The 12,395-nt window shown below is 45.2% G+C and overlaps 1 protein-coding gene across 4 annotated transcripts in view; it reads right to left on the reverse strand.

The window, feature by feature from the left end:
• The window catches only part of Armc2 (armadillo repeat containing 2), a 107,447-nt gene that overhangs the window by 59,438 nt on the left and 35,614 nt on the right, over positions 1-12,395 (reverse strand). For all 4 annotated transcript variants that reach the window (XR_005497350.2, XM_574794.5, XM_039099142.2 and 1 more), the window contains 3 exons: positions 11,033-11,109; positions 5,989-6,087; positions 2,115-2,290 (listed from right to left, as the gene is read on the reverse strand). Coding sequence is in view for 3 of the 4 variants with exons in the window: in XM_574794.5 (XP_574794.3) it covers positions 2,115-2,290; positions 5,989-6,087; positions 11,033-11,109 (352 nt within the window). In the remaining variant the exon portion in view is untranslated. The remainder of the gene's footprint in view (positions 1-2,114; positions 2,291-5,988; positions 6,088-11,032; positions 11,110-12,395) is intronic.

Raw genomic sequence — 12,395 nt, forward strand, 5'->3', positions numbered from 1 at the left:
ATATCCAGTGCTCATAACCACTGAACCATCCGTCCCTCCAGCCCTGTCTTCCACAGCTCTTATGATATGCTGGGTTTATATGGAGCTACATCCTCAAGCCTCATTTGAACAGGATCTCCCCTGGGATGTTACAGGAGATCCAAGCAGCCCATTGGAAGTTGGATGTCATTGCTTGGAAGGTCCCCTTCCGACCTGGCGACTCTATAGCGAGTAAGAAAGTACCAACCTGGCACTAGTGGGGTGGTTCAGTGGTTTGGGACTCTGGCTGCTTTTGCAGAGGACGTGGGTTCAGTTCCAACACCCAAATGATAGCCCACAAGCACCTGTAGCTCCAGGTCCAGGGAATTTGGTGCTATCTTTGACCCTCATGGGCACAAGGCAATATATGGTATGTATAGGCACATGCCAGCCAGTGAACCAATCATATACTTAAAATAATTCTTCTATTTTAAAATACAAAGGCACCAAGCCACCTAACTTGCATTGGAACTTAACCCCACCTAGAATCTTCAGGACAGGACGAATCACCAAGTGGATTTTTACCTACTTAATGTACAATTCAGAAGGCCTAATTCAGAAGGCCTAATTCATGGCATACACATGTGTGTACCTACACACACACACACACGCACGCACACATGCACACATGCACACACGCACACAGACACACACCAATTTGTTCAAGACCACCAATAACTGAGGTAATATTTTCACTGCAAAGCTTAAATAGATCTGTGGTTCATTCTCTCTCGTCTCCTTTTTGGATTCATCACGAAACAAAGCCATCGAGAAGCCAGGTAGAAAAGGTAAGTCAGTAGCTGGGTGCTGGCAGCCGGGGCCTCCCTGGGATAGCTCCACCATCAGGGCCGGAGAATGAGAGGCACATTGCACTGAGCCACACACCCCGGCTTTGAAAGAGAGAACGAATAGTTGATTATGACAGCTTAGTAAAAGTGTAGTCTCCTCCCAAAGTTACACAGAAAATGTGGCTAGTATAGTCTTCAAGACGTCATTATCAAAATAAGGTGAGAGGACACGTTCACTCCACTGTTAGGACTTGGGCTGCCCTTCCAGTCGGTCAGTCAGCTCTCTGCCCTCCTGGTACAAATGATGTGGGTGGACGGAGGCTCTCACTCTTACAAACCAGGAAAACAGTGCTTCATCCGTTCTTGTCACTTAGAACATTCCATAATGCCTAGGGCTTATCATTTGGTTCTGACTGTTGATGGCTAAAACAGCAAAGGTGCCTTCAGGTTTCGTTCTAGGCACAGTTGCCTTCACTTGGCCTTTCCTTCTAATACTACTTCTTTTTTTTTTTTTTTTTTTTTTTTTTTTTTGGTTCTTTTTTTCGGAGCTGGGGACCAAACCCAGGGCCTTGCACTTCCTAGGTAAGCGCTCTACCACTGAGCTAAATCCCCAGCCCCCCTTCTAATACTTCTAAGAAGCTTTCTATGGCTGCCCAGGGATCTTCCTGTGACCGTGTGCAGCTGGTTTCCTCTTTCACACTGGCTCACTGAGCGCATGGCCATTGCCTTTATTTTTTTATTTTTTTTATTTATTTTTCCAGATCCGAGGGCCTGGAAACCCTGGGCCTTGCGCTCTAACCACTGAGCTAAATCTCCAACCCTGCCTTTATTTTTTTAAACCTGTAAGACAGAGAGAGTTAGGGTCCGGAAAGAAGCCACAGGCAAAGATGGCAGCCGGCGCCACCCCGAACCATGCTCAGGCCAGACGCAAGCTTGTTGGGGTTTCCCCTAAGTGCTCAGCCTTATTTCTCGGGAAATACTTTCTAGTCCAGGGCTGGGATGCGAGCTTATTGCCTTAATTTTCCCAAGAGTCTAAACAAACACATCACATTTTTTTCATCTTTTTGCAATATGTACAAATTATTTGACACGGCACAGATGCAGGACGGTCCGCTAGAAAGAAAGAAAGAAAGAAAGAAAGAAAGAAAGAAAGAAAGAGAGGGAGAGAGAGAGAAAGAAAGAAAGAGAGAGAGGGAGAGAGAGAGAGAGAGAGAAAGAAAGAAAGAAAGAAAGAAAGAAAGAAAGAAAGAAAGAAAGAAAGAAAGAAAGAAAGAAAGAAAGAAAGAAAGAAAGAAAGGGCAAACTTACTGCTAGGATAAGCTTTGCGAGCTTCAGGCTGAGCGCGTCTGAGCCGGCGTCCACTAGCTTATACAGCGCCTTCAGCAGGACGCTCCTTCTCTTGAACCTCTTTCCGAGCATGCGCGCTTCCTCCAGCGCGCGATGGAGCTGGGTGCAGGCCGCACACATCGCTTCAATATCTTCTTCTGTCGGAGCAAAGAGGATATCAACCACTTACTGAGGTTGAGTTCAGAGATGTCAGATGCAAGGAGTGTAGGGAAAATCTCCCCAGACATCTCCGAATCCCCAGGCGCCATTCTCCTTGTATCCCTTCTCCTCGACTGTTTTCGTCTCTCTGATTCATCTCCCGGGCTAACTCATTTACCAACCCGCCACTGCCACTTAGCTTATCCAGGACACAGCCTTTCCCAGCCTTTCCCTGGCTTCCTTGCCCAGGGGCCCCGCCCCCCTGCCGCCACCCGGGCTCTGTTCTCTCACTGGAGAAAGCCAAAAAAAGTTTGATTCCGAAAGGAACGAATGCTACCGTGCAGCGCTATTTAATTTTCACATGTGATGTATGGATCGATGTTTTAACGTGAGTAGGGATCCTGACCGACACATCTGAATACTATGTAGATAATTTACAGCATAACTTCAAGCAAACTCACCTTCTACTCTATCTGTTAATAAAAAAAAATAGTATATTTCTTTCTTCTTTTTTTGGGGGGGGGGAGGGGAGCAGGGTTTCTCTGTGTAGCACTGACTGTCCTGGAACTCACTCTGTAGACCAGGCTAGCCTCGAATGCATAGGGGGACCCTCCTGCCTCTGCCTCTGAAGTCGTGGGATTAAGCCCCCACCTCTCGGCTATGTTCCTTTCAAAATGAGTGTCAACCAGGGGGAAAAGACATACTACAAGCCAGAGTTGCCAAAGAGGAGACTTAAAAAGATGTTGCTTAAGAAAGGGGGAGGCTAGAAGGCTTTGTTTACAGTTGCGATCCCTCCCTAGGAACCGAGGAAACTGATTTTTGAGAGTGGCTTAACAACAGAGGGGAGCCCTAGGGGGATAAAGGAATTCGAGGTATGGTGTGTTCTCTTTGGAAGCGTTACCTCTGACGGACCCCATCACGAAATGTAAGAACTGGAGGCCACTTTGTAAATACCATAATGGGAGCTTAGCAGCGACAGGCAGGAAGTGTGCACCAGCAAAAAGGAAGTGACTCGGGCCGTTTTTAGCTCTTTTCAACAATAACATCTAAGAAAGAGTTGAAACCTCAACAACTAAATACACCCCAAAGCCTCTCGGTTATGCGCTTAAGTAAATGAGCTGTTGGGAAATGACCTAGACCCTAACCCAAGGAGGGCCGGAGCTCTAGTGTGTGGATGGCTTTCGGGCATCTAGGGTTTTACTCAAGATTACAATGGCCTAGGAAAGGAAGGCTCAGGGACCAAAGTTTCACGTACGGCTCCAGGCAGCCCTCCGTGTCGGTCAATTGACTATAACATTTATAAATGCCATGGGGAGTGCTGCACTCCGAAAGCTGAGGCAGAAGGATGAAGGTTCAAGGTCAGCTTGGGCTACGTGTGGAGACAAAAGAAGCCAAGGCAAAAGGAAACAGAAAGGGACATGGCCCCAAAAGACAGGGTAAGAGCTGAGACTAGTTAAGAGGAACTAGTCACCAAGTAACTTTTCCCAAGTCACCCCTTAACCACAGAGAGAGACCCAGTGGCTACACAGAGCGAGCGCTGACAGACACCAAATGACCAAACTTCACACTTGCAGTAAGGGAGAGGGCAGCAAACGGGCCTCCTGCCATGAGGCCTGAGGAAGACGGCAGCAGCGGCAGCAGCATAAGCTTGCAGATATTCCTGCCTTGAAGGCCCAGTTTGTGTGTCAGGAGGAGAAAACACGAGGAAAGCCTATCGGGTGTGCGTTCTGTACGGGAAGCAGCTTTCCCCACTTCTAACAGGGTCGTGACAGATGATGGAAACTTGTGGTCAGGGGATTTCTTTTTCTAGAAAGGAAATCCTAGGGACAGTAAGCCGAACGCAGGTAAGATCTGTACAGCGTTGTATGGTGATTCCCAGATACGGAGAACACATTTGCTTCTAAAACAAACGAACAGAACATCTTGGGCTGAAGGAGTTAAAACTATAGATCTGGCTTTTTCATTTGTTTTCATTTTGTTTCATTTTGAGACAAAGTCCCCTTGTGTAGTCAAACCTGGCCCTGAAAAATGTTAGTAATGTGTTCTCAGAAAGTTCTAGGAAGAAAAAAAGAAGACAATGTGTGAGAGGCAGAGAAAGAGGATCACACGGAGAGGAGAATGACAAGGCAATGTGGTAGAACTTGGGAATCTGGGAGACGGAAAGACAGGATTTGAAAAACTCTTTTAACTATTCTATTCATTACTCAATAGGTCAAGAGAACTACAAGGTATTGAGGGAACCAGACTTAATGCTACCTGCTGTTTTTAAATTTGTCTTGGAACATGGAATATTTCTGCATTTTCCCATGCTGGTTGATTTTGACACAGGCTCTTCCTGTGGAACCTAGACTGGCCTTGAACTCACAGTTTCCCATGTGGGAGGGTTTATAGGCCTGGTGACAGGTCAGTGTTTAATGATCCATCTGAGAAGGGAGACTCATCTATATCTCATATCCCAAACTCCTCAGCGATGCCCTAAGTTTGCCCTGCTGGTATCTGGTGGGCGGAGCGCTAGGCATCCGCCTGCAGGTGGGGGGATCTGCCCTCCAGGCAGGCCTCCTACCTGAAGGCTTCCGGTGTGGTTTCTAACTCTAGACCAGGCTTTCCTGACTGATTTGCACTCCTTGCCTGAAGGAATGGCCCAAAGTTCACTGCACAAGCTAATGGGAGGGTGGGACTGTGACTCCAGTGGGGCAATGGGACATTCTTTGAATGTAAGGGATTTGGAGGTCATTTGGTTTCATCCATCTTTGAGTACAGAGTTTACAAGAAGCACCAGGCATCTGCTATTAGCACCAAGCCCAGAAAGTCTGCACGGAGGACGCCCCTCTCCCCCATGGAGAGCAGAGTCCAGAAGGCCCACCCAGTGGAGAGCACAATCTGGCCACAGCATGGGAACCCAAAAATGGCAACCGCTGGCTCTCAGAAAGCAGCTGTTCTGCCTCAGTTCCCTCCTGCGAGGATGCACTCCCCTGGGTCTAGTGGAGCCAGCGTCTGCCATGCTGCTCATGTGTCTAAGAGTAGCCACTCAGTTAGTCCTACTGAGGGCCCACTATGTGCATGAGGGCCCACTGTGCACATGGTACTAAACATGGGGCTTATTCTGTGGCTCTGACCTAGGGTCCAGAGGAATTCTGAGAAGGGGCGGGGGTAATGTTCTCTCAGAAGAGCCCTATACCCACCCTCACAGGAATGCCTCTTTGTGACCCTTTAGAGTGCTAGACAGGACACACGCCAGGCCACTTCTTGAGGTATGTGAGTGGCCTCCCTGGCAGGGACACTCAACCTAGGGAGTAGCAAGAATCAACAAAACCCTGGCCATAGCTTTCTCTGACTAGACTGTGCGACTCACTCCTTTCCAGAGATCTGTTTTCCTTGACCTTCTAGAATGTGAAGTCTTCCTGAAGAGGCCGAACCAGCAGTTTCTCAAGCAGAGGGTGTGTGCTACTGTGCACTAGCAGGGGGCTTTATAAGTTGGCTCTCCTGGTACATTCCAAGTGTAATTTTACTCATTAACAATTTGGTTTACATAATATTTACTACAAACATCTACAGGGTGGGTAAGGCCATGACATTATTTGTTTTCCAACATAGGCCCAGAAAAGATATGGTCAAAGCACCACTGAGAACATCAGGGCCGGGGGGAGCACGCAAATAAATGCCAAGCTTTTATTTAGAACAAGAACGGTTGTTTTACCCTTCTCTAATTCATGCAAAATTGGAATGATCCGTGTTTTCCAAAAGGTCTCATCTACTTCTAGCTCTGGCTCCTGTTCCTGTAAGCTGGCTCTTGAGGCTGCAAAGAGATGCAGGGAAGGAGAAAGAATCGTGAGAAGGGACCAGAACACGGCACATACAGAGACCTGTGCATCGCTAAAATCGGTGAACCACAGAATCAGATCTCGCCAGTCCCCACTCTAAAAGTGTGAGAAGCGTGGCTCTTTTCATCAAACCACCCCAAATAAAACCAGGAGGAGTTATTTCAGAGAGCCAGGACGTACAGGTGGGGCTAGAGCACTTCATAAGGAGAGGGAGAGGTTTGAAAAGACTGCTGGACACGGGAAAACAAACTGCTTTGAGTCATTTCTGTACTTAAATGCTTTTCTCTCTGTAACATACAACAGTCAGGTCCAAACACACGCATGCACACACACACATACACACACACACACACACACTATACACACACAGTACACACACATACTATACACACACATACTATACACACACACTATACACATACACTATACACACACTATACACACACTATACACACACATACACAATACACACACACTATACGCACACAATACACACACAATACACACATACACACTTTTATATACACAGATACATATATAAAGATTAAAAGCTAAAAATCCTTAATAAAAATCTTAACCCTTTTAGGACAGACACTATTCGGGACAATTAGCACCAACACCAGTGTTTTCCTGTGGGTAGAGGGAAATGTCTAGGTTTCCCCACCCCAACTCTATGATTGATATGTAGGGTGACCTTTGCCTATCTAGCTTAGGACATTTCCAAGTCCCAGTTTCCTCATCAGCAAAGAAGAGAATGTTTGCTTTTAGGGTTGTGAAAGTTAGATGTCAGGATAGAGGCAAAGCTCCGCCCTAGGGTCACACACCTAGCAACATTAAGGATTTTGTGAACCTCTTCCCTGACTAAACAGATAGGTAATGGCTGATGTGTGTTGCCATGGTACCACCAAGGGCAGATGCTGCACAAACTCTAGGTGGGGATGCTGCCATTGACTGTACCCAAAAGTCAGAACGGAAGCACTTTGCTTCCTTTCTTCCTCCCCCTGCCCCTACATTAAGGTCTCCCTCTGTCCTAAAATTCACCATGTAGCCCCACCTATCCCTGAACCCACAGTGATTCTCCTGCCTCAGTCTCCCAAGATTACAGGTTCCTGTTTCGTTGTGCTTCTGAAGCTGGGGAGAGTGGGATCCAGCAGTAGCTGGGGCTATTAAATTATCCACTGCCCTTATCATTCAGTTCCATTGCAAACCAATATGAAAGGCAACGTAGAAAAAATCAGAATTCATAGGGAAGAGGACAAATCACAGCTCCACCTCACTCAGACGGTGTCTCAAATCACCAACTGGGGTTGGAGGGGACACTGCTATGTGCAGGACTTCCTCAGACTCCCTCCTCTAACGTCTGCCTCCTATACCCGTTGCCTGGCACCACAAAAATGTTCATGAGACATTGGAAATCACAGGAACAAAGAAGAGATTACACAAACCATCGTCTTTAAATTTATTTATGTTTTTTACAATTTCTGATTTATTCGCTGTGTCTTCTGGGCTATAGTACTTGCATGTACACACACACACACACACATATATATACATACATATACACACATATATATACATACACACACATATATATACATACATATACACACATAACACACACATATATACACATACACACATATATATACATACACACATATATATACATACACACACATATATGTATATATACATACATACACACACATAATTAAGAATAAGTCTTAGAAAAAAATCCAGTGAACTCTTCTTGACTGTATAAACTGAAGAGAAGTCAGTGTATAACACACAATGGCATGCGTTTAAAAATCAATTTGAATTCAGCAGTGTCTGAAACTAATCTTCAAGTCATTAAATCCGAAACCTTTCCCCACACAGGGCAGATAACTCCTAAGAGAATCAGGGATGTTGCACAATTACCCCCTGCCTACCGATGCTCAGGACCCGCTGCTGCATTTGGGGATGTCTGCTATGGGAATGTCTACTCTGGGAACGTTTACTCACTGTTGCCAGTCTAGGCTCGCCTTGTATCAAACTTTCTTAGTGCCAGAGGAGGCCTGGCAGGCTGAACCTGGGGAAGCCCAGGAGCACCAAAAGCAAACAGAATTCTTTTCAACTAAACTGTGGTAAAGATACAATGTAGTCAAAACAGCAAGACTGACTAATCTGTGCACCCACCAGCAAAGCTTCATCATAAAACAAAACTGAGTTGTCTTTAGCACAGAATTGGTCCACTTGAGTGCAGGCCCGGAGTTCCCTTTTCAAACTTTTGGGGCCAGGTGTGGTGCAGTAGTTGGGAATGCGTGGACTTCAGAGAAGAAGCAGCGTCCACAGCTGGGGCTTTTTCAAGCAGCGCCCTGTAGCAAATAAATGAACACTCACGCTAACTGGGCTGACGCCATAGCTCTGGTCACATTCGCCATTGCCACTAACTGTGGTTCAAGATATATTTCAACTTTTGGGATGTCGGGGGTTTTCAAAATGGCGGACAAAAGACTGCAGACCATTATCTCTGCCTTTTGGGTTTGAGTGTGCTTGAACCGGATAAAATATGCACATGCTTCTGAAAGTAGATATGAATAGTCAGAGAGAATAGAAATATAGCTGCTCATAATCCCAGGTAACTAATCTACTTAAAGGCCAAAGGTTATAAACAAAACCAGTATTTAAGAAGGCAAACAAAAAGCCAGAAGTTGTTAAGTCAATAATAATCAGTTTCCTACACACACACACGCAAGCAAAACACTTAAATTTGCTCGAAAGCAGGCTGGGGAGATGGCTTGGTGGGTAAGGTACTTGCTGCTGCGAGCTTCAGGACCTAGGCTTGGATCCCTAGCACATATAAAAGAAGCCAGGCATGGTGCTGTAACCCTAGAACAGGGGAGCAGGAGCAGGTAGATCCTGGGAGCTCCCTGATTAGTTCAGTGTAGCCAAAATGGTGAGCTCCACATCCAAGGAGAGGCCATTTCAAAAACTAAGGTAAAGAGTGACAGAAAGAGACTCTGGCATTGCGCTGTGGCGTTTATGGGAGCGGGAACCAGCTCTGACACATCCCAAACCAAAATTACTAGAAATTCAGGCTTTAAATCCATGTGGTCTTCCAAAAACCAAAATGAAACCCCCGTGTGGTGTTCTCTTCAATTTACAGCACAGTGATCAACTAGTTCCCCGGGAAGAGTGAAATCAGTCAACATACTCCCCCCAGGAAGAGTTGAGTATCAAGATGAGTCAGACATCACCAAAGTTTAGCTACTTCCAGACCCTTCTGAAACTTCTCAGACTCATACTGAGAAGTTAGCTAAACACTGTGGTATAAGGGTTTCTTCCCAGGACCCCCACCCCTACCCCCACTAATGTGGCGTCTTGCTATGGCCTTGCTTTCAAATGGTCCTCACTGCCCCCTCCACCTCCACTCCAGACCCGATTCCCAGGTAATTCTAGAAACTAAAGCGTGTCTACAAACACACACTTTGCCTCCGTCTTGGGGAACAACTTCAAGTTTTAAAAAGCTTTTTCGTCTAGGTTCACTGCTTGCTAAATATAAAAATTATGATTCAACAGGAAAATTGGGCAAGCCAGGCAAAAAATACTGCCTGTTTTCGAAGATTCTGCTGTCTCCGCGGTTATAGCTGTTAACCGCAGCTTTGAGCTTCGGACCCAACAGCTTGATACATGGTTAGCATTGGCTGATGTCTTTAGCATGCAAATGTAAACCCCTTGGCAACAAAGTTGCCTAGAGAATCGGAAGGGCTTAGCTTCTTCTGAGTCTTCAACACAATGCAATGACCACTAAGTGTCTTGGTAAAGAGTTTGAAGATAACATCTATCGCCCAGTGTTAGACTGATATCACTTATCATCATTTTTATTTTTGTTGAGATAAGGTCTTGCTGTGTGTAGCTCAGGTTGGCCTGAAATTCATAATCCTGTATCTGTTTCCAAAGTGTTCAGATTATAGATGTGTATTCAACGAGCCTGACAAATTTTTGTGAGATGGAAAAAAATATGAAGAATGTGACAGACACCTGCCCTGCCCTGACTAATTTGGTCCAACACTAACATTGCACCATGGTTGTATCTTTCTCTTTATTTTAAAGACAAAACAAGCAGGCAAACAAACAAAAACCCTTGAGGGATTAAAACCTTCTTTATGCCTACCCTTGTCTCGATCCCTCCCACCAGGGTCACCAGCCTTTGAAATGGAGGTGACAGCATGTTTGTTTTTCCCAGGTGTGACACAGAGATCCCTAACTCTTGTTGCTGCAACTCAAAGTTTCATTTGCTGCTTGTATTAACTCGCTACAAACGCCCATTGGCTCCCTTTTCTTTGCCTTACTTTGCACCATTTCTAGTCATTGGTCTGTATTATTGTATATTTCCCCGGGCATAGTAAAGTCCCTAAAGGGCTTTCATAATATAGTATTATATTTTCATTTACGCGAGCAATGATTTTGAACTTTAGTTTCGAATTACACTGATACCAAGTCTGCCCCCTGCCCCCAGAAACTTTCAAGTTATAATTTCTGTGAGTTTCTGTCCACGTCAAAGGTATCAGAATTGGGGACTGGTTAAGACTGCAGTGAAAAATGAAAACTTAGGGGGGAGGGGGATGTTTGCCCGGAAACCGGGAAAGGGAATAACATTCGAAATGTATATAAGAAATACTCAAGTTAATAATAATAAAAAAATATATATAAAAAAAATGAAAACTTAGAAAACGAATGTTGGTTTCTGAGCAAGCTGGATCCAGTTCCCAGAGTTGTTAAACAGAGAATTGTCAATAAGGACACAGCAGCCTGGCACTCTAGACTCGCCTTGACTCGACCCCTGACTTCCAAGTAACATTGTCTTTGAAAAACAAGTAACGCTGGCTTTACAGCATGAGGATCCGAAGAATGCAGAAGGCCAAGGAGCACACTCACCTGTTCTGGTTTCCTGTCTGCTCAGGTCTGAGCTGCTAGGACACGAGGAGGCCCTGGCACGCCGTTTCCCAGGATCCCTAGGAGGAAGTAGAAGGAATGAGACACAAAGGTATTTTCATTTTTATAACTGCAATTTGTTCCCGTCGGGCTTTGGAAGAAACCGCAGAGAATAGTTTAAGAGTTTGGTGTCCAGTTGTCTGCTCTAACCTGCCTTTGCCTTCTAACTAAGATTTGTCTGTGAGAACACAACTCTACTGGCTTAACAGTATGAAATATGACACTAGAGAGACCCAAAAAATAAATCCAAAATTGACTTGTGGGTGAGGTGGTGGTGATGGTGGTGGTGGTGGTAGTTAAAGATATGGACCACAAGAGGGCGCTGCTACAACAAGAACCAGTAGGAAAAACAACCCGAGAAAAGCTCGCTTGCTCTGCCCCAAGGTCACATGAGCAGGGTCAGCTCTGGAATGCGAGCTCAGGGTTTTCAACCCACTGTCCTTCCCACTGCACCACAGAACGTCCCATTCCCACTTTAAAACTCCATTCAATTAATAGTCTCTAAAAATACTCTTAGAAATATTTCAACTGTTAAAAATAAAGCAGTATATTTAGCCAGTCCCTAGATGAGAAGCATAAGAGTAGGCCTGGCTGGTTATGGGGTGCTTGACTCTGTTACCTGGCTGCTGCTTTTCCCAATTATAGCTGACTTGAAGGTCTTGCCCTTTAAATATCTGTATAAAATCCTAGGATGGCAAGTTTGACACAATTTCTTTTTGATGGTCCCACACACTTGTAATAATATTAACAACAGTAATAATATAAATAATAGTAAATAATAATAAGTTATTATTCTTTTGGTTTTTTTCAGATGGGGTTTCTCTGTGTAGCCCTGACTATCCTGGAACTCACTCTGTAGCCCAGATTGGCCTGGAACTCACTCTGTATACCAGGCTGGCCTTCAACTCACGGGATCCACCTGCCTCTGCCTCCTGAGTGCTGGGATTAAAGGCGTGTGCCACCACCTGGCAAACTAATTTGCTTCACTGCATCTGTGTGTGGCCATGGACATCAGTAAGCTCTTGGGCTCGCCCACTAGCGAAGCTCACAGTCCCACCTCAGAGCTTGGCCTGGCCTGGCCTTGCCTTGCCTTTCCCCCTGGACTTTAGCCTCATCACATAACTTTCAATATTTTTTTTTCTGTCAATATATTTTTGTTTTTTGTTTTTTTTTGGTCATAAAATAGGGAAAGTTGATAGGGCCTTTTGTTTTTTTTAAAGATTTATTTACTTATTACATATAAGTACACTGTAGCTGTCTTCAGACACACCAGAAGATGACCCCCAGATCTCAGTACAGATGGCTG

This window comes from Rattus norvegicus, chromosome 20 (genome assembly GCF_036323735.1).
Source record: "Rattus norvegicus strain BN/NHsdMcwi chromosome 20, GRCr8, whole genome shotgun sequence".
Classification (NCBI taxonomy): Eukaryota; Metazoa; Chordata; class Mammalia; order Rodentia; family Muridae; genus Rattus; species Rattus norvegicus.